The sequence below is a fragment of the Gastrolobium bilobum genome, unplaced genomic scaffold (assembly GCF_033153095.1).
Source record: "Gastrolobium bilobum isolate Gb01-03AN ecotype WA unplaced genomic scaffold, APGP_CSIRO_Gbil_v1 utg12160, whole genome shotgun sequence".
In the NCBI taxonomy this organism is placed as follows: domain Eukaryota; kingdom Viridiplantae; phylum Streptophyta; class Magnoliopsida; order Fabales; family Fabaceae; genus Gastrolobium; species Gastrolobium bilobum.
Window position 1 is genome coordinate 322,903 of NW_026898262.1, and position 23,293 is coordinate 346,195.

At 36.5% G+C, this 23,293-nt stretch overlaps 1 protein-coding gene across 3 annotated transcripts in view; it reads left to right on the plus strand.

Annotated features, from left to right (window-relative positions):
* The window catches only part of LOC133314287 (protein SABRE), a 50,697-nt gene that overhangs the window by 18,700 nt on the left and 8,704 nt on the right, over positions 1-23,293 (plus strand). Inside the window, exons 10-17 of one of the 3 annotated variants that reach the window (XM_061515734.1) lie at positions 1,900-3,747; positions 3,933-4,058; positions 5,960-6,316; positions 6,507-6,625; positions 11,081-11,330; positions 14,927-15,151; positions 15,619-15,758; positions 17,387-17,459. In XM_061515734.1, coding sequence (XP_061371718.1) covers positions 1,900-3,747; positions 3,933-4,058; positions 5,960-6,316; positions 6,507-6,625; positions 11,081-11,330; positions 14,927-15,151; positions 15,619-15,758; positions 17,387-17,459 — 3,138 coding nt within the window. The remainder of the gene's footprint in view (positions 1-1,899; positions 3,748-3,932; positions 4,059-5,959; positions 6,317-6,506; positions 6,626-11,080; positions 11,331-14,926; positions 15,152-15,618; positions 15,759-17,386; positions 17,460-23,293) is intronic. The other 2 variants (XM_061515735.1, XM_061515736.1) reach the window with 2 other exon arrangements.

Sequence of the window (23,293 nt, forward strand, 5' to 3'; positions counted from 1 at the left end):
TTTGATGCATTAGTGTTGAAAAGGATAAAATTTTAAAAGCCAGGAATGTTTTATCTCTCGATTCCTCCTCCCTTTTTAAGGATGAGGATGGAGAATGTGGTGGCTTCTAGGTGAGTATGTGTGGCTTACTAATAGGACATTAGAAGTTCAAAGATCATTCGCTGTCCAGCAAATATTTTAAAGCTATAAAGCTCTAGAACTTACAGTTGAATATTTTGGTGTGCTATTCAATATTGCGGGTTGATAATTTTTCTGACTCTAAAGAGCATATATGATTTGATCACCTAAATCTTATTCTTTAGGTTATTAAGTGAACTAAAGCGGGAAAGAACACAATTTCATATAAGTGCCAGGTTCATATGTTGGTCAATAGTAGGACAACTTTAAGGCATGAGTTGCTGTAGATAAGGGTATAACTGTTGGCACCATTTGAATTTTTAGGAACCCTTCATTTGATAGTTTTGCCTGTTACTATTTCATGTTTTCTTTGGAGGTGCCAACTTTTGTCTTTGTACTAGTGTCTGCATATTGTGTGTTTTTTTCCCCTAGCACTTGAGCTTACCTCGAGTGATAAGCTTGGGTAGGGGCATTAATTTGTGTAAATGGGTCTAATCATGATTGACACTACCCATTTGATAATTGTGTCATGTTTACTCTATCTTGACACTACTCTTTATTTACTGGGTTGACCTTTACTCTGCCTGTTGAACCAATTGACATTTAAGGGTTGATCTTGACTCTTATTACCCATTTCATCAATTTACTTTCAAACTATCAATATGTCGAAGTAAACACAAGAATTTCATAAAACTAAATAAGATTCAAACTCAAAAACAATCCTAGACATTAAAAGTCAGCAGGATCATAAAACGTAATTATAAAATCAGTTTACTACTTTGTGCTGCTTCTGTGCCATCAGTCTTGCTTGCAGCACAAAAATGGCATGCAAACCCACTAGAGATGGCAGTTGAAAAAAAGTAACCAAATGGTGTGAAGTTTAGTGTTTGTGGAATATATATTGTTAGAAATATGTAATAAAACCATTTATATGTCTTCACCTAATAGCTTAAACTTTTGGGTAGTTGGTTGCTTGATATGGTATTAGTCTCTATGACCAAGTGGTCTGAAGTTATCCTTGTCATTCCCATTTTTCTAATAAATATTTATTTGTAGAATTTTTTAGCACGAAATAGGAGAGCTTATGCATTATCCACCCTTCAAGCCCAATGAGCTCTTGTGTGGGAATGTATTAAAAATATTTAATAAAAGCCATTCAAGTGCCTTTACCAATAGCTTAAGCTTTTGGGGTAATTTGTTGCTTGGCATAAATCAAGTGTAAATTGCCAAATTTATGCTTATTGTTTCAGTATTTACTAGTTTTTATGGTAAGATGGTTATAATAAAGGGTCAAAAATAGGTGCACATGTTTTTTTTCAATAATAATTTGGTGATAAGAAAATAAAATCAGTAGATAAGAGAAAGTGAAATGGATACGATATCCTATTAATGAAACCACTAATAAATGAAATGAACAAAAACTCATCAGGTATGCAAACATTGCCATTCTATGTATATCTGACCAAAAAAAAAAAAAAATCCACTAAAATAGGCACTAACCAATCATCAAAGAAGTTAAGATGACCTCTTTATCCCATAGAAAGTGCAACAACAAAAAATTATCCATGACAATTCTGGCTAATGTGCTATGGATATAGTTCAGTTGCTTCAGATGTGTTTGCATATGTATATATCCAATTATTATTTAATAAATGTCCACATGAATGTATGTTTCCTGTTACTCAAACTGAATTCTTTTGCATTTTTTGGGGGGATCAACTAATGATAATCAGCATGATAACATTTCCATTCTGCTGTCTTTTATTTATTTATTTCAACCAGGCAACTAGCTTTCAACCTCAAATATATCAAGATATCTATGTTGGGAGATGGAGAAAGGTTGGCATGCTTCGATCAGCTAGTGGTACTACTCCACCAATGAAGACATACTCTGATTTACCAATACATTTCCAGAAAGGTGAGGTGTCGTTTGGGGTAGGTTATGAACCATCTTTTGCTGATGTTAGTTATGCTTTCACCGTAGCACTTCGGAGGGCTAATCTAAGTGTTAGGAATCCGGGTCCACTGATTCCGCCACCGAAAAAGGAGCGGAGTTTGCCATGGTGGGATGACATGAGAAATTACATCCATGGAAAAATTTCTTTATTCTTTTCTGAGTCAAGATGGAATGTTTTGGCGAGTACAGATCCTTATGAAAAGGTTGACAAACTTCAAATTGTGAGTAGCACTATGGAAATTCACCAGTCTGATGGTCGTGTTTTTGTTTCGGCCAAAGATTTTAAGATTTTATTGAGTAGTTTGGAGAGTTTGGCAAATAGACGTGGTTTCAAAATTCCAACAGGTGCCTCTGGTGCTTTTCTGGAGGCCCCTGACTTTACTCTTGAAGTTACAATGGACTGGGATTGTGAATCTGGAGATCCCATGAATCATTATTTATTTGCACTTCCAGTTGAGGGCAAACCTCGAGACAAAGTATTTGATCCCTTCAGATCCACTTCTCTTTCCCTTCGATGGAACTTCTCTCTTAGACCCTTTCCTCCTTCATCAGAAAGACAGTCCCCCTCTTTCGTTAATAGAGATAATATTGACGGAGATGCTACTGTATTTGATCCTTCTCACATATCCCAGAATGTTTCAGCTACGTCCCCAACATTTAACTTTGGAGCTCATGATTTAGCATGGATTCTAAGATTCTGGAGCTTGAACTACAGTCCACCACATAAGCTACGCAGCTTCTCTCGCTGGCCTCGTTTTGGAATTCCAAGAGTTGCCAGGTCAGGCAATCTTTCACTAGATAAAGTGATGACTGAATTTATGATTCGTTTAGATGCCACACCAGCCTGTATAAAGAACATGCCTTTAGATGATGATGATCCAGCCAAAGGACTGACTTTTACAATGACAAAACTGAAGTATGAGTTATGTTATAGTAGGGGCAAGCAAAGATATACCTTTGAAAGCAAGCGTGATGTTCTTGATCTTGTTTACCATGGTCTTGACCTTCATATGCTCAAGGCTTTCCTAAATAAAGAAGACTGTGCTAGTGTTGCCAAAGTAGTTAACATGATACTGAAAAGTTCACAATCAATATCCATGGACAAAATCCCCTGTGAAAATGGTTACATGACAGAGAAAAATCGTGATGATGGATTTCTGTTGTCCTCTGATTACTTCACTATCAGAAGACATTCCCCAAAGGCTGATCCTGCTAGGTTACTAGCATGGCAAGAAGCAGGAAGAAGAAATGCTGAGATGACATATGTACGGTCTGAGTTTGAAAATGGGAGTGAAGCTGATGAACATATACGGTCTGACCCTAGTGATGATGATGGCTACAATGTGGTAATAGCTGACAATAGTCAGCGAGTGTTTGTCTATGGTCTCAAGCTTTTGTGGACTATCGAAAACAGAGATGCTGTTTGGGCCTGGGTTGGTGGTCTATCTAAAGCCTTTCAACCTCCCAAGCCTTCTCCTTCTCGGCAGTACGCACAGAGAAAATTGCTTGAGGAAAACAAACAGCATGACGGAGCTCATCTCCGTCAAGGTGATGTTGCTAAGCACCCTCCCACCGGTAAAATTTCCAAGTCTCCCTCTTCTCAGCACGGAGGTACTTCTGGATCACTTTCATCTCCTCCAAATTCAGTTAAGGTGGACAACTTGCTGTCTGGTATGTCTCATATGCTTCAAGATATTTTGTTAACTGTTGGACACACAAAATAGATCTGAGACTAGTAACACACAATAAATAGATAATTAAATGTGCCATCTATTACAACCAATAGTATCATTGCTTGCAAGATCATTGAGTTTTTTTGTTAAGCATAATGTATTTTTATTGACAGTTTTGTGCCCACTTTGTTATTTCCCTTTTCGGTGTATTGCCAGCTAAAAATGAGTACATGGATGATTCAGATGGGACTCAACACTTCATGGTGAATGTTATTGAGCCACAGTTTAATCTTCACTCGGAGGATGCAAATGTAAGTTTAAAAAATGTGTGCATTTTAAAGCAGCAGACAACTTTTGGTTTTCTGATTCACCTTCAATTTGGTTTTGATTTAATCTCTTCTTTGGTCCTTTTTTCATTTTATTTTCTGCTATTTTTTGTCAATTTGCTTAGCTCTTTGTCGTTTTTGCTACTACTGAATATGCTTTGTTTTTGGAGTTGTTAAAATTGACCGAGCCCAATGGTGTAGCCTGTATTGGGCCCAGCCCTGTGGCAGGCTAGCTCAGATGGGCTGGGCTGGCCTGAATCTTGTTCCCCTTCTGTTTTATATTGGATTGGTGAGGGTAGAGGAGATTTGTAACATCCTAATTTAATTTGGTTGAATTTATTCCACTCCATGCAATATTCCAAGGTTTCATGTATATTCTATTTTTGGTAAACAAGCAAGGTCAAAGGCCCAAAAGCAAAACAAAATATCTACAAATGAACGTTTCTACTGAAACAGTATGGGGCATATCTGAGAAAAATGGGAAGGAGAGGAACCCTTGCAACTAGAATGATATGGCATGGCATGGATACTATCATCTCGAGAGACTAAATAAGGAACTTTTATCAAATTTATTCATTTCAATCATCTTGCTTTTTAACCGCGAATATAATTTGTGGTTTGGACTTTGGATATAAGATGACATAGATACTATTTATTTCAGCTTTTTAGAAAAGTGTAATTTAACAGATATGACTAATTTAAGTAAAAAAGTAGTAAAACACATGTACACTCATGCATACACACACATGCACTCACATATATGTATGTATATCTTTCTATTTTGTGTCTCCTTTCCAGATATGCAAAAGGATAGGCAAGCCTTATTTACTTGACTTACATTGTTTGTCTTTCCTATATTTCTTATTCACATCTTTATGATGGAGAATATCTTCTTTTGTTATTATATATATATATATATGAAAAAAGAAGTTGTATTTGAAATAGAAGAGGAAAAGGAATCGTCAGACCAGTTAAAGAAAATGAAACCAAATACTCAGAAACATTGGTTCTGTTTGATTGTGTTATGTTTTTTTTGTTCTTAAAACTGTTTTGTAGAATAGTTATGGTAACAGATGTTTTTGTGTTTCTTTTTTTGTTTTGAAAGTTGAAAGTCAAAATATAAAACAAAAACAACTCAGTCATGTTCTTTAAATTTGATTCTAAAATAAAAAAAAACAGTTGTAATTTTTAAAACCTTTTTTACGAAACAAGCCTTATCAAACATGTTTTTTTGTTCTGAAAATCAAAAAACTATTTTTAGAAATAGTATTCAAACAGGGCCAAAAAATCTAGAAAACTAATTGGTTTAGAAGGGCTATCCAATCTTTTTGCATATCTGAAACCATGTACTGAACACCCAAGAGAATCCATATACACAATTATATCCCAAAGCAGATTTAAAGGCGAAGATACACCCTTGAACATTCAAGCATTACTTTCCTACGACACAAACCACAAAATTTCAATAAAGCGCACTTTGCCACAAGGTTTTGTTTTCTATCTTATTGCCAAACACTTGAAAGTGAACATGAAGAAAGTGATAAAAGGAACTGGGACAAACCTAATTCTCACCAAAAATTCTGAAACGCTTATTCCAAAGTAGCTAACAGCTGAACAATGAAGGACTAAATTAGGCAAGGTCTCTTGACTCAGAACTGTACATAACATGCATGTCACAAAAGTAAATAAATAAAATGACGGAGAATATCTTAATCTCCTCATTTATTATCTCCTTGCAAAAATGAAGTGCCATGATTATGTCTGTGGTCTGTTGCTTTTATCATCTCCTTGAAACTTTACTTCTTAATTTGAATATATTTATTCACTTACTAATACTGTAGACATCACTCATGCTTCTAAAATGACATAACTTTTTTGACAAACAGGGTAGATTTTTGCTTGCTGCTTTAAGTGGTCGTGTTTTAGCGCGGTCATTTCATTCAGTGCTTCATGTTGGTTATGAGATGATGGAGCAAGCACTTGGTACTACAGATGTACATATTAGTGAATACCAACCTGAAATGACATGGAAAAGAATGGAGTTGTCTGTTATGTTGGAAGATGTACAGGCTCACGTTGCACCCACAGATGTTGATCCAGGAGCTGGGTTGCAGTGGCTTCCTAAAATTCTCAGAAGCTCTCCAAAAGTAATGCGTACAGGTGCTCTTCTTGAGAGAGTTTTTATGCCTTGTAGTATGTACTTTCGGTACACAAGGCACAAAGGGGGCACTCCTGAACTGAAGGTGTTATATTTTTGTACCTAATCTGTTAACATGCGTCTTTTTTCTCTAGTAAGCACATGTATTCCCAGACATGCTTATCTTTAAAGAGTATGTTTTCCCAGTTTATATATGGTATTTGTCATGGCTGTGGTCAATATTCTATTTCAAATGCTTTTTTAAAAGTAAAAAAAAAAAAAAACTTTCTACTCAGGTGAAACCCTTGAAGGAGCTCACATTCAATTCTCGTAATATAACGGCAACAATGACATCTCGCCAGTTTCAGGTCATGTTGGATGTGTTGACAAATCTTCTATTTGCACGCCTTCCAAAGTAAGGACAAACCCACTCTCTATTTTCAGTCATTCTAAATAACTTTTATCAATTACCTACTTCAAACACTTGTGTATGTTGTGACTCACTCCTTATTGCATTACTATTTATCTGCGCCATGTTTCATAACTATAGTTTTAGTAATTCATTTATATGTTTACACTATTTGTTACTCTTTCAAATTTCATGGGGCCAATGTAGGTCTGGTTGTTCTTTTTTAAAACCAATATATTTCGGCATAAATGAATACACTAGGACCACTATCATTTCGTTTAAGAGGTTCAGACCCAAAGAAATATTTCTTTTGGGTTAGATTTGTCACTTGTTATTTTATTCTTTGTTATTGATAGCATGTGATTGCGCCATAACAGTGCGTAGTGGCCCTTGTCCGTGACAAACTACTTGATTTGATGATTTGGAGTAATTGGCGTAGCGGGTACAATCACAGCCCAAATCACGGCACCATAGTGAGGGGGGGAGAATCTCGTATTTATCCCTATGTGCAGTGTTCCATGCCCAATTTAAATGGGCAAAATCGACTTTTGACCTCCCTTTTTTCTTATAATAGTGATACATTATTGTTGTGAACTCTATCAAGCTTTACCTAACTCAATGCCTCTTTCGAATCTCTCCTTAACTCAATGTGCTTTGTGTCTTAACTTTTCGTCAAGCCTTACACTTCCGAAGTTATTTAGAGTCAAAGTTATCTATTAGATGTAAAACAAAGGTTTTTCTGAATTGATACATTTGATTTACATTGATAGAGATATTTATACAATAGTAAATGAGAGAGGGAAAAAAATGGATAAGAATAACTCAGCAATGAGTCATCAACCCTATCCTATAGAAGAAAATTTAAAATTCAAATTCCTATTAAAGGAAAAAATCAATAACTAATTAATAGGAAATAAAAGTGAAAGATTCTAATCCTAATTTTCTACACTCCCCCTCAAGTTGGGAGGTAAATGTTGATCATTCCCAACTTGCCAATCAGGTCTTCAAAGGTTGGCCGGTGTGGGCCCTTAGTGAGGATATCTACAGTCTGCTCTTTGGTAGGAATATACATCATACACACACATCTATCATCTAATTTTTCTTTGATATAGTGGCGATCAACCTCCACATATTTTGTTCTGTCATGGTGAACTAGATTTTGAGTAATACCGACAGCAACCTTATTATCATAATTCACTCTGACAGGTAGGGAAAAAAGAGATCTTCAATTCTTCAAGGAGTCTCCTTAACCAAATTCCTTCACAAATACCATGGGCTAGAGCCCGGAATTTTGCTTATGCACTGCTCTGGATAACAACTGTTTGTTTCTTGCTTCTCCGGGTCAAAAGATTTCCTCGAATATAGGTACAATATCTTGAAGTGGATCTTCGGTCCAATGCAGAGCCGGTCCAATCTGCATCTGTATATATTTCAACATCCTTTTGTGTCCCCTTTTAAAGAACAATCCTCAACTAGGGGTGTTTTTGAGGTGTTTGAGAATTCTATAAACTACACTCGGGTGTTTTTCCTTAGAAGAATGTATGAATTGACTAACCATGCTAACTGCAAATGCAAAATCAGGCCGAGTGTGAGATAAGTAGATCAACTTCCCCACCAATCTCTAGTACTGCTCTTTGTCAACTTCTTTCCCATCTTCAATTCCTAATTTAATATTGGGTTCAATTGGAGTCTGCTGGCCTGCTCCCAAGCATTCCTGTTTCTTGTAGTCATGGACAACGTATAGTCAAGATATAGTCATGGACAACATCATACTCCTCGAGAAGACCAAAAAGAGTGGTAACCATAAAGAACCAATTCAACCCAAAAGCTTAAGCTAATGGGTGAGAGCTTTTTAATGGTTTATATTATACTCTAACACGCCCCCATTGGGTTGAAGGGTGGATGATGCATCATGCTCAGCCTATCTGTGCTAAGAAATTCCACAAGAGAAAGTGGGGGGCTGTGAGGATCGAACCCGGGACACGAGGCTCTAATACTATGTAAAGAACCAATTCAACTCAAAAGTTTAAGCTAGTGGGTGAGGGCTTTTTAATGGTTTATATTATACTCTAACAATATATATAATACCCTGAGGTAGATCTCCTATAAATGGAGTAAGCTGCCCAATCAATATTTGAGTATCCAACAAACACGAGAAAAGTTTGTGGTTGTGTGATTAGTGTGAGAGGCATCACCGCTTTAGCACTTGATCTGACAACCACACTTGTTAGTACTTTTTCTAGTGCACGCATTTCGACACACGATTGTGAAGACAAAAAATTCTGCAGTTGTGTGATGTACGTGAGGGCGCATTGGCTGGAATCAGGGGTCGGGTCCTAGACAGACAGGATTGTCATTTGAAAGCGGTCAGAACAGAGGGAAACGTGCAGGGATGGATGCCGAAGAGGGAACCTGGTTGGAGAGTCTAGAAATTAGAGGGATGACATAGATTCTGGAAATTTTTTTTGTCAGTGGACAATGAATTTACCGGAGTTGCCCAGAATAGGATTAGGGTTCCTCTCTATCAGAAAGAGAAGGAGAGAGAGAAGAACTCATTGATTCAGTTGAGTGTATTCTGAACCAACTGAGATCAATACATGAAAGCTCTATTTATAGAGCTAGAGGATGACTCAAGGCTGAGTCATCAGTTCTAACAAACTTAGTATTAAGAAACTAATTACAAACAGACAAATTAAGAAATAATCTATGGTAAGGACCAACAAGAAAATAAATCTAACACAAAGGATTATGGAAATGAAACACAAATCTGTATATAGATGTATTTGTATCTGTGTTACAATATGAAAATGGCAACACCTCAGAGACAATTACAGAGATAGTAGACAATAGCAACCTATAATCCTCACAGCACAAGGATTAATTGCAGACAATGATAAATGGAAAAGAAGGAAACTAAATGCAATAATTGAAAAGATAGTGTGAAGCACATGAGAGACTTCACTCTCTCCCAATCCCCAAAGGGCCCAAGCAATTCCAAGATTCCCATACCCCTTTCATTGCTGCCTCCCCTGTATATAACAAACTCCATGACACTCACGCTCTATTCTGTTAGAGGGCATTCCAGTCAATATCTCCACTTGTTAACAGCATTGCCAATTGGGCCAATTATTACATTTGAGGCCCAAACCATGGTGGGTTTGTATCAATCTAATACAACCAGTAGTAACATATCTACATACACCAGACGCTAGTAATGAACCAATAAAGCAAAGCTGATAGCTTATACTCTAATACCCTACCGTAAGCTCAAGGAGGTATGGATGTGCCAAGGGTACCATTGAGAACCTTGAGCTTGGTTCGTAAATCTGCAACCTGCCAGAGGGGAGAGGCTTTTTAAGTGTATCAACTATTTGATCAGCAGAAGGAATATGAAGAACCAGAAGCTCCTTATTGATGACACGCTCACGAACAAAGAAAATATCAAGTTCCATGTGTTCATTTGAGCATGGAGAACTGGATTGCGAGTGAGAGCACCCGTACTCAGATTGTCACAAAATTTGAGGAGTGGAGGAGGAATCACGAAGCTCCCAAAGTAAGTAGCCAAAGATTTGTATCCATTTTTCATGATATTATGCATGGATCAGATATATCATGGCGAATTCTTCCGATTCCATTGTGTCTTCCACAATGGAATCGGATAAGTGAGATTTCGAGTAAGTGTTTACATAATCTTCTTCTGTCCGAGGAAATTCTTCATCGAAATAATGAGTCACCATTGATATCGACACATCTGAGATCGCTAAATGTTCAGGAGTTCCTCTATTTAATCCTTTTCCTTATTCTTGTTGCTGGATATCTCGTTCGTACACACCTTCTCTTTGTTTCTCGAGTCTCTAGTGAGTTACAGACAGAGTTCGAAAAGGTCAAATCTGGACTGAATCCATAAAATCTTAGCACAAGTGACCAAACTGCGATACTTAGCTTCAGTACTAGAGTGAGCAACCAAGGTTTGTTTCTTAGGCCACCAAGAAATGAGATTTGGACCAATGTTGAATATCAGGACCCGAGAGACATGTATTGAAATCCTTATGTATCAATTACGCATTGGAGGCTCTATTATATAATCGGGTAAAAATAATTACAAAGGAATAATAAACAATGTGAACTTCGTCCCTCATGGTAAACTACTTTGTTTACAATATTTACAACAATCAACATCTAAGCCTGCATCTTTATTGCAGATATTGACTTGAAACTGTGGTTAGATGTTTATCGATGCTGCAATAGTTTTCTTTTTAAATTTACTCTATTAATTCTGTGGAAAACTGAAAATATTGATATCATTTTGATATGTTTTAGTCATAGGTTTATTTTTAGTTTAGATAATCTAGTTAATTAACTAATGTGATTATTACTGAGATGTGATTTCTTTATGCTCTTCATATTCTGTGATACATGATAAGTTCTTCAGATTAAATGATTTTATTATTCACAACTCAGGCCTCGAAAGAGTAGCTTGTCCTTTCCAGTCGAAGATGATGAAGATGTTGAAGAGGAAGCAGATGAGGTGGTTCCTGATGGTGTTGAAGAGGTGGAACTTGCAAAAATCAACCTTGAAAAAAAAGAGAGGGAGCTAAAGTTGCTTCTTGATGATATTCGAAAATTGTCTCTTTTATGTGAACCTTCTGGAGATATGAATCCAGAAAAGGATAGTGACTTGTGGATGATAGCTGGTGGAAAATCTATGCTGGTAAGAAATGAATCTTGTTAACAATCTTTTAATTGACGTGACTGCATAGTTTTAGTCAAATTATAGATACTTGTTCTTAAACATTCTGGTCCTTCAATACACTAAAAAGAAATCTGGCCACTACTTTGCTTGGTGATGTTTTTGTGGTTGCCGAACTTGAAATATTAGTATCTATTGGCAGAAGTTGGTAAACTTGTTATATAAAAGAAAAACTTATTATAAGAAAAGGAGTATGTAGGAGAAGGAGGATTAGATAAACTTCTTACTTTGTACCGTATAAAACAGATTAAATAAAAAAATTCAATGATTTTTGTGTTTATGTTTCCCAAATGTTAATGGTATGCTGATATCATTTAATTACTTTAGCTCAGATATCCTACATTTCATATACACATCTGGTACTTTACAGTTTGTTTCCTTTGGGTGATTTATTTTGCCGAACGTTTGCAATGTGGATAATGTTGCAAATTAACGCACATTAAATGCCTGAATTATGATTATGGTGAATTATAATCCTCTAAGCTTGCCCTTGATTCACATTCAGTACATGACTCTGTTGTTTTATAAGTGGCTTAATCTTAGGTATATTGTATGTGTGGGATTGATATTGAGCTGAAATATCTCGCTTGTGCACATTTATGATCTTTTGATAATTCTTGATTGTGACGTTCAGTTTTATCCTATCTTTTTCAATGTTTTGAAGACCGAACTGGTGAATGATTTCCGTTGATTAACGGTTAAGATTTGGTATAAGACTTGGTAATCTTATACCGATGTAAGTTGATCCTACCTCGTATATATATATATATATATATATATATATATATATATATATATTGTTGCGATATATAAAACCATTAATGTAGCCTCACCCAATAACTTAAGCTTTTGGATTGAATTGGTTCTTTACATGGTATCAGAGCCTCGTGTCCCGGGTTCGATCCTCGCCGCCTCCTACTTTCTTTCAAATGGAATTTCTTTGTTCGCACAGGTAGGTGGGCTTGTGCATTGTCCACCCTTCAAGCCCAGTGGGCTCTCGTGTGAGGGGGCATGTTGAGATATATAAAACCATTAATGTAGCCTCACCCAATAGCTTAAGCTTTTGGGTTGAATTGGTTCTTTATATATATATATATATATATATATATATATATATATATATATAACAGTAACTATGGTTCAACCACTGAATCACTATCTTTTCTAGTTCATTCACCAGTTCGGTCTTCAAAACATTGAAAAAGACATGATAAAACTGAACGTCACAATCAAGAATTTTCAAAAGATCATAAATGTGCACAAGCGAGATATTTCACCTCAATAATATCAATCCCACACACGATATATTGGGTCTCATTAATTAATTAATTGGGTCTCAACAGATTAGATTTATTGGATCTCATTAATTAATTAATTATTAATTCTTAATAAATCTCAACCCTTAGATGCACGTAAATCAACGGTTAAGATGTGGTGTAAGACTTGTTATTCTTACATTGGTGTAAGTTGATCCTATCCCATATATATATATACATATATATATATATATATATCTGTCTGTGTGTGTGTGAAGTAAATTTATTTGATATATTAATAAAGTATATAAAATATTTTATTGTCATCTGTATGTTAAAATCAGAAATATAGGCTCTGCTAACATTATACTACTCAGAGTTTAGGGAACATATGAAAACATTTTTAGGTTTATTAAGTTATTATCATAAAATTTTGAAAATAATAATTTGCATAGTATATTAAATTTTGTAATTTGTTAATACTGAGATATGGTTCATGTTTTTTAAAATTTTTTAGTTGGTTTATCAATTATAAAACTTTAGATTCATGTATAAACATTTACTGTTCATCTATGACGTCTATATGTAAAAAATTGAGCAAATGTCCAATTTGGTCCTCTAAAGATTGGTCCTCAATTTGTAGGCTACATCAAATTGGTCCTTTGATAACAAGTTTTATGTTTTCATTTTCGTCCTTTAGAGGACCAATTTGATGATACTTTAAGAACCCATTTGGTTGCGTCAATTAGATTTGAAGGGACAACTCGATCTATATAATAGTGGAGGACCGACCTGATGACATATATATTGGAGGACTAAAATGGATATTTACTCAAAATTTATGATATCTTACATCAAAACAAGTTGGCTTTAATGGTACAGATGCTAGTTAGTTTAGTTCATGTTCGGTTCGATTTCCTGTATTCGCACAATCGTACTTGTGCAAAGTGTTGTTTGCTCCACTAAAGTGATACTTGCCCTGTTCAATTCGGGGTTCCCTGGCCTGTTTACTCTATGAATTCATGAAGAACTGGATGGTTTTAATTGGCCATTTCATTAGAATAGCCATTTTCAAGTAGTGTTCGATCGATTACGTATTAAGCAATATTCGATTGATTGTTCTGAGGTTATCGACAAAAAAGATTTGTCTAAGTCACTTTGTTTCTTTTTGTCCAAGTTACTTCTTTTTTTGTCCAAATTTCATGTCGCTACACGGGGGCGAAAAAAGGAGCTCCTATCAACTTGTTCCGATCTAGGATAATAAGCTCATGAGCTTAGTCTTTGGTGAATTAATTTCAAGATATATGGTTTTCCCATTATAACAGGCTGTTCAAAAGGATTATTTGATTGTATCGAAAGGCCCAATGAATTGGGATTTCCCTTTTGGGCCGGGTCATTTCGGGGCAAGCAAATCATTTATGATGAAGAGGATAATGGCGTTGAGTTTCTCGGCCCTTTGCCTTAGGATTAGTCAGTTCTATTTCTCGATGGGGGTAGGGGAAGGGATATAACTCAGCGGTAGAGTGTCACCTGTCGAGTCATTTCAAATTGTTTGTTGACACGGACAAAGTCAAAGTCAAGGAAAACCTCTGAAATTCTTTAGTTAAACCACAGCTATTAGGATCTTACAAGTCTGGTAAGCCAGCCAATTCGCAGGCTCTCTGGTTGAAGTGGCAGGTACAGTCCAGTTTTGAGAAATATGGTCTTCATGTTCTCAGTAATGTTGCTCAGTGGGGACAGCATCCCATGAAAATTTATGGTTCTACTGATTGCTGACTTTGCTACCATCTTGATTTGGATATGTTAGAGAAATATACTATAAAATCATTAATATGACCTTCACCTAACAGCCTAAGCTTTTGGGTTGAAATGATTCTTTACATGATATTAGAGGCTCTTTGACCAAGTGGTTACGAATTCATTCTTCACCACCCCTATTTTATTAATAAATAATTAAATATTATGGAGTTTCTTAGCATACGTAGGGTTTGTGCATTGTTTACTCTTCAAGCCATTGGATTCTTATGTGAGGAGCGTATTAAAAAAATAACACAAAAAAAAATAAAAAAAAATATGACCTTCACCTAACAACTTAAATTTTTGGATTGAAATGATTTTTTACAAGGAAAGGATGTGGTATTTTTCATTGGCATTTAATGAAATCCTAAGCTTTCACGAGCATAGTCTTCCGATTGTGTTTCTGATATAGTTTTGAGATGTATAGACTATTATTGTATTTATATGCATATTTCAGTAGAGACAAGTGTGCATGCCTAATCAACAGTAGTCCAACACTTGCAGATCCGAGGACTGAAGAGAGAGCTTGTAAATGCACAAATGTCCAGAAAGGCAGCCTCTGCTTCATTAAGGATGGCTCTTCAAAATGCTGCGCAGCTACGGCTAACAGAGAAGGAGAAGAACAAAAGTCCTTCCTATGCTATGCGCATATCTTTGCAAATTAACAAAGTTGTTTGGAGCATGCTTGTTGATGGTAAATCCTTTGCTGAAGCTGAGATTAATGACTTGGTAAGAATTATTTTGCAAACTTGTTCTCTCGCTCTTCTCTCTATGTTTCCTTCCAAAATTCAAAGTTCACTTAATTTACTTCTCAGAAAGTATATCTACACGACTAGATATCAAATTTTCCTAGTATCAAGTTTGGCTTAGAATGTATTAGAAACGTTCTAAAAGTTTCCTGCATTAAGACTCATTGTTTTTAGCATGGACTAGATATAAAAGACATTGCTACACGACTAAGGTTTTCCTTCTACCTTAGCAAGCCATTGAATGTCTTGTACTCTTGTCTCTGACTGCTATGGAGGACAAAGGAAAATATAACATCAGTCTTTTCTAGTGTTGTTTTTTCTTGTCCTTGTTATATGCCTGAGAATGGTGGTTCCTTGCTAGTACTTAGTTTTGTTGTAACTTTACTAATTCATTTCTTTTTTATCTCAATTTGCAAGAGTATGCTAATTCTCATTTTGCCAACTTAGATATATGACTTTGACCGGGATTACAAGGATGTCGGTGTTGCTCAGTTTACAACAAAATATTTTGTTGTCAGAAACTGCCTGCCTAATGCAAAGTCTGATATGCTTTTGTCAGCATGGAATCCTCCATCCGAATGGGGAAAGTATGTAATTTTGTCCCTGACTTTTTCTTAATTTATGGGTTCTTATGGGCTGATTTTATAATATTTATTGCTGTGCTGTTCAATCATTGGAGATAGGTTTTGTTCTGATTATGTTTTAAGTTCCAGTTTAACTCCATCCTTCGCCCCTTAGGTTATTAAATATGTTATCTGTCTCTCTCTCTCTCTTCACCATTTGTTGTGCTAGTGGTCATGATACAGTTTTAGTTATCTACAAGCCCTAGAAGTGACGAGTGCTCCTCATGTTTTCATCACCAGAAGGTGGTAGTGTTAAAAGGGCTTAAACGAAGTGTGAAAGGGGATGTACCTCCCCGCATATAAAAGTGAAACTATAACTATTAAGCAAAGGGCTTAATGGAAGTGTGAAAGAGGATGTACCTCCTGGCATATAAAAGTGAAACTGTAACTATTAAACAATCATCTCACCTAAAAACTCAAACTATTAGGTGAAGACCATATTAATAACTCCACAATATTGCATTATTAATAGAATGGACCAGTGAGGTTTAAACTTGTGACCACTTGGTAACAAAGACTCTGATACTATGTTAATCAACCATCTCACCTAAAAGCTCAAGTTGTTAGGTGAATGCCATATTAATCGTTTTATATTATATTTCTTTAACTATAACAACAAAATTTCCTTGTCTCTACACATTGTGGTCCAGCAAGCTGCTATTTCTTTCTTCATGTTACATTTGGCATTTTGATGGAGGAAAAGGGATGTTTAAAAAACTTAACCTTCATCTACATTGCGGTCCAGCTAGCCCCAATTTCTTTCTTCATGTTAAATTTGGCATTTTAATGGAGGAAAAGGGATGTTTAGAAACTTAACCTTCCCTTTTAATCATTCTTATATCTGAATTATATTTCTCTTGAAATATTTTCCGAAACAAATGTCATCTCTTGTCATAACATTCTCCCTCATAATTTTCTTTTTCTTTTTTGAATTACGTGAACCATTTCTTACTTAGATGTACTCTATTAGCTGAATTATATACTGGATCTATCTCAAGAGGTGACTGCCCTGAGCTTTTCTACAATTTGTTTAGTTGCAGTTGTTCCATTGGATTTTTTAACATATATCATCTCATGTATAACCATTGAAGGTAAACTTTCCAAAATTTCCTCCCTATTATTTAGTATCATTTGAATAATGATTACAAAATCATAATGTTATATAATAAGATAAGTGACCAATTCATGGTGGCTTTAATTCATTTTGTAAAGGGCAATCTTTCAACAAAGCATATGGCGCCAGACTTCCAAAGTAATGCTCATTCCATTGAATGGGAAAATATGAACGATAGTTGTTTGTGTTATTCAGTGTCTTTTGGCATGAGACTCCCTGCTACTCACTTAGAGCTTATACATTAACAATATTTTTTGCTTGCTTTTCAAACTCTTAAACTGGGCAAATTCTGCTCCCTGAAGTAGTTAATTTGGAGGATGGCTTTGTGGGGATGTTTATATCTATACTACTACCAAGAAATATTTCTATAGATTTGTAAGGGGAGAGCAACTGCATATTAAATCCTTCTGTATTTGTACTCGTTATTGCAAGTTTCATATTGCATGACTGCTTCCTTTTTTAAAAATTATTTTTCCAGAAAAGTAATGCTTCGAGTAGATGCACAACAGGGAGCTCCAAGGGATGGAAATTCTCCCCTTGAACTTTTCCAGGTGATTGTTTCGTTTAGGTTATTTTGGATCCTTAAACTTTCAGAAATTCAATGCAGAAAAATAGAATCCAATCTTGTTCTAATTTGTAGTTTTTCATTGCTTTTTTTTATGGTCGTTGATTAAAATTGAGACCATATATTATACTGTAAGAGTTTCAACTAGACCCTGTCCAATGATAACATAAAATTGTGAAGTTAGTATCAGAATATTTTTGCACTCTGATTCTCTCCATACACTGATTATTTGCAAGTTTAAGAAGACATGCCTGATGGAGCATCAGGGTTAGATGGAATTACTTGAGATTGAATTATTGAAAAGAAGTTTCTGTATATTGATCTTGAATAAATTACATGAGTGAGTATTTATACAAGAAAGAATCGCAGAATGACTAAGCGATGACTAATCAATCCTAATCACAATCAATCCTAATCAATCACAATCAATCCTAATCAATCATAATCAATCCTAATTAATAGGAAATAAAAACGAAAACATGTTTGAATTCTGATTTTCTACACTCCCCCTCAAGTTGGGAGGTAAATATTGATCATTCCCAACTTGCCAATCAAGTCTTCGAATGCTGGACGGTGTAGGCCCTTGGTAAGGATATCTGCCGTTTGCTCTTTGGTTGGAACATATATCAAACGCACACTTCCATCATCTAATTTTTCTTTGATGAAGTGACGATCAACTTCCACGTGCTTTGTTCGATCATGATGCACAGGATTTTGAGCAATGCTAACAGCTGCCTTGTTGTCACAATATAGTTTTATTGGTAGGGAATATGAAATCTTCAACTCTTGAAGAAGTCTTCTCAACCAGATTACTTCACAAACTCCATGACCTAAAGCTCGAAATTCTGCTTCAGCACTACTTCTTGCAACCACTGTTTGCTTTTTGCTTCTCCAAGTAACAAGATTTCCCCACACATAGGTGCAATAGCCTGAGGTAGATCTCCTGTCTACTGATGAGCCTGCCCAATCTGCATCAGTGTAGATTTCAATTGTCCTTTTATACCCCTTTTTAAAGAATAATCCTCTTCCTGGAGTATTCTTGAGGTATCTAAGCACCCTATAGACTGCACTAAGATGCTTCTCCTTGGGTGAGTGCATGAATTGACTAATCATACTCACCGCAAAGGCAATGTCAGGACGCGTATGAGATAAGTAGATTAGTTTACCAACCAATCGCTGATATTGTTCTTTATCCACCTCATTCCCATCTTCAATACCTAACTTGGTATTAGGTTCCACAGGTGTCTCAGCAGGTTTACACCCTAACATTCCTGTTTCCAACAAAAGATCTAGAACATATTTCTTTTGTGTTAGAGTGATGCCTGTTTTGCTCCTAGCAACTTCCATACCAAGGAAATATTTGAGAGTGCCAAAGTCTTTGAGTTCAAATTGAGCTGCTAGAAATTTCTTCAAGGTGTTCAATTCCTCAATATCATCACCTGTAAGAATTATATCATCTACATATACAATAAGAATAGCAATTTTACCATCCTTAGAATGTTTGTGGAAGAGAGTATGATCAGTCTGTGCTTGAATGAAGCCTCTTCTTTTGACTGCTTGTGTGAATTTGTCGAACCATTCTCTGGGAGACTGTTTCAATCCATATAGAGACTTTTTTAGTTTACACACTGATCCATTTCCCTTTTCAAAACCAGGTGGAGGATCCATATAGACTTCTTCATGTAAGTCACCATTTAGGAATGCATTCTTCACATCTAACTGTTGCAGAGGCCAATCTAGATTGGCAGCAAGAGATAAGAGAACTCAGATGGTATTGACTTTAGCAACCGGAGCAAAAGTCTCATGATAATCTATCCCATGAGTCTGAGTGAAACCCTTTGCAACCAATCTTGCCTTGTATCTGTTGATGCTATTATCTGCATTGAATTTTATTGTAAACACTCATTTGCATCCTAGTGCGTGTTTTCCTTTGGGTAGGGTCACTATCTCCCAAGTTCCATTTCTTTCTAAAGCATTCATTTCTTCAAAGACAGCATCCCTCCATTTTTTATCATTGAGAGCCTCATGTATATTTCTCGGTATCTTTGTACCATCCAACATAGTATTGAAAGCACGAAACCCTGGGGACAACTTTCCATATGAAATATGATTAGAAATAGGATGAGTAGTACAAGATCGAGTACCTTTTCTGAGAGCAATGGGCAAGTGTAGATCATTTTCACCATGACACTCAAGTATTGGGGTGCTGGAACTAGAACATGGTTTAGAATCCTGGCAGTGTAGAGGCTCTGGGTTATTCACACTTTGAGGAGGCTTTCGCCTGCTATAAACTTGTCCCCATTTTGAGGAGGCTCCTGATGGTGAGGATTCTGTAGCTCCCCCTGTTTTCAAAAGTAGAGGTAATACTGTGTCATCAGTAGGTTCCCATGACTGATCTTCATCTACTCCTATAGACTCCCCCTGAAGAGAAGTCGAGGGGAAGAAAGGGTCATTCTCAGAAAAAGTGACATCCATAGAGACAAAGACCTTACGAAGAGAGGGTGAATAACACTTATAGCCACGTTGAGTAGGAGAATAACCAATAAAGACACACTGGAGAGACTTAGGATCAAGCTTAGACCGTTGATGGGAGGGAATATGGACAAATACAACGCAACCAAATAACTTGAGAGGTAAGGAGGAGACACCTCGGAAGGAAGGGAAGATACGAACAAGACTAGAAATTTTTTTGTAAAGAACCTTGGGATACACCACCCTAAAAGCTAGCTCAAAGGGTGGGAGTGCCCAAGGCCTTATAAACTTCACATTAGTTGCACATACAACCAATGTGGGACTATATATCTCAACACGCCCCCTCACACAAGAGCCCATTGGGCTTGAAGAGTGGGCAAATGCAACAGGCCCAGCCTACCTGTGCTAAGAAACGCCACAAGAGAAAGTGGGGGGCGGCGAGACTTTGATACCATATTGAAAAGAAGTTTCTGTATATTGATCTTGAATAAATTACATGAGTGAGTATTTATACAAGAAAGAATCGCTAAGAATGACTAAGCGATGACTAATCAATCCTAATCACAATCAATTCTAATCAATCACAATCAATCCTAATCAATCATAATCAATCCTAAGTAATAGGAAATAAAAACGAAAACATGTTTGAATTCTGATTTTCTACATGAATAATAGAATAATTGTATATTGAATAATTGTGTGTTACAATGTACAAGAGCTCTCTATTTAAAGAGACTAAAAGACCTAATCGGCTAAGCCCACAAGATGTGAGACTATTTTATTATATACACTGAACTATTCTAATAACTACTCTAACACTCTCCCTCAATCTGGTGTGTATATATTGTAAGCACCCAGCTTGTTACAAATGTATTCGACCCGAGGACATCTAAGAGCTTTAGTGAAGACATCTGCGAGTTGATAGTTGATAAATGCCGTTTTGATTTCTCCTGACTGAATCCTTTCTTGAATGAAATGACAATCGATCTCTATATGTTTGGTTCTCTCATGAAATACATGATTAGATGATGTATGTAGCGCAACTTGATTGTCACAAATGAGTGTCATGGGCTGTTTCTGTTCACAAAGATGGAGCTCCCGAATCAACTGCTTTAACCAGATTAGCTCGCAGGTAGCAACTTCCATTGCACACATTGTACGATACTTGACCTCTGCACTAGATCGGGCAACAACAATTTATTTCTTACTTTTTCAAGAAATCAGGTTTCCTCCAAAGAAGACACAATAGCATCAAGTAGAGCGCCTGTCCGAGGGTGATCCTGCCCAATCGACATCTGAATAACCACAAATTTCTGTATTTCCGTGATCTGAGTATAATAAGCCTTTTCCTGGTAATCCTTTGATGTACAGGATGATCCTCACTGTAGCATCCCAATGAGAATCGCAAGGAGAGTCAAGGAATTGACTAGCCACACTAACAGCAAAAGAAATGTCCGTCCTAGTCACAATGAGATAATTGAACTTCCCAATCAACCTCCGATAACGTCCAGGATCAGATAATGGCTCTCCCTGTCCGGGTAGTAATTTGATAGCAAGATCCATGGGTGTATCAACCGGCTTACACCCCAACATACCAGTCTCCTCTAGGATATCTAAGGCATATTTCCTTTGACAGATAGAAATGCTCTGTCTAGACTATGCCACCTTAATCCCTAAGAAGTAACGAAGCTTACCAAGATCCTTTGTTTGAAATTGACTGAACAAATACTGTTTTAACTGGTGAATCCCAACTTGATCACTTCTAGTGAGAATAATGTCATCGACATAGACTAATAGATAGATGTACTTGTCAGGAGATGTGAACCTATAAAACACAGAATGATTGACCTTACTGTAGATTAAGCCAAAAGCCTGAACGACAGAACTGAAAGGGCTGAATCATGCGCAAGGAAACTGCTTGAGGCCATATAAGGACTTACGAAGCTTGTTCCATTCCAGACTCCCCCGAGCAACAAAACCATATGGTTGCTACATGTAAACCTCTTCTTGTAAATCACCATGAAGAAAAACATTTTTAATGTCTAGTTGAAGGAGTGGCTAGTGACGAACAACAGCGAGGGCAATAAACATTTGAACAGATGCCATCTTAGCGATAGGAGAGAACATGTTGCTATAGTCAAGGCCGAAGATCTGAGTAAAACCTTTGACGACTAAGCCCACCTTGAAATGATCAACATGGCCATCAGGTCCAACCTTGACAGTAAAGACCCACCGACAACCAACAATAGACTTCTTGGGAGGAGCAGGAAGCCATTGGAATGAAGAGCAGTCATCTCATTAAGCATCGCTTGGCGCCACCCTGGATGGGGAAGTGCTTCACCTTTGGTTTTAGAAATAGAAACAGAAGAAAGACTAGAAACAAAGATGTAATGAGAAATAGAAAGATGGTCATAGCTTAAATATGTATAAAGAGGATACGGGTTACGAGGAGTACGTATACCTTTTTTTTGGGCAATGGGAAGAGCCTCTGGTGAAGGAGCCGGAGAGGAAGAGATGACTGGAGACGGCGATGAGTCGCTCAGGGTCAAGTTCGCAGGAAGCACTTTCTGACGACGCTGATAGGTGAGAAAAGGGTGGTCCACTTGGATGGAGGTAAGAGGTCTTTCCTTTGGGAGAGAGTCACCCGCAGCTGGTAAAGACAGGTTAAGAAAAGGAACGGGAAGAACCTGATCAACCTGTGACAACTGATATGGGATAGAATAAAAGGGTTGTTGATCAAGCAGTGGGCTTAGGGTTTTAGCGGAAGCAGATCCCAAAAACAAATAGCTCTGATACCAACTTGAGATTGAATAATAGAATATTTGTATATTGAATAATTGTGTGTTACAACATATAAGAGCACTCTATTTAAAAAGACTAAAAGATCTTATGGGCTAAGCCCACATAATGTGGGACTATTCTATTATATACACTGAACTATTCTAACAATTACTCTAACATAATTTATATGGCTTTAATTGGTTGTGGATCAAGTTGGCCTGGTTAGCTGTTGTCAACAGAGGTCTATCATAAACATGCCTTAAATACACCTTTCTTTGAAAAAATTATTACAATGTGAGGTTCACATTCATATTAAATAGCCAATTGCAATGGCAGAATAAAAAATTAAATATCAAGGAACTGGAAAATGTTAAATCTGCATTATCTCGATTGTTTTGCAAAGCATAGAACTCAAATGAAAAAAAGGACTGAATATTATTTCTGAATTAATAAATCTTTGCAGTTTCATTACAATATATAGACCTAGTTAAATTATTAGTTGGCTAAAAGAAAGCATTTCAGTTCAGAGGCAGAAGACGAATTTGTTATACTGGTCTTCCTCGTTGC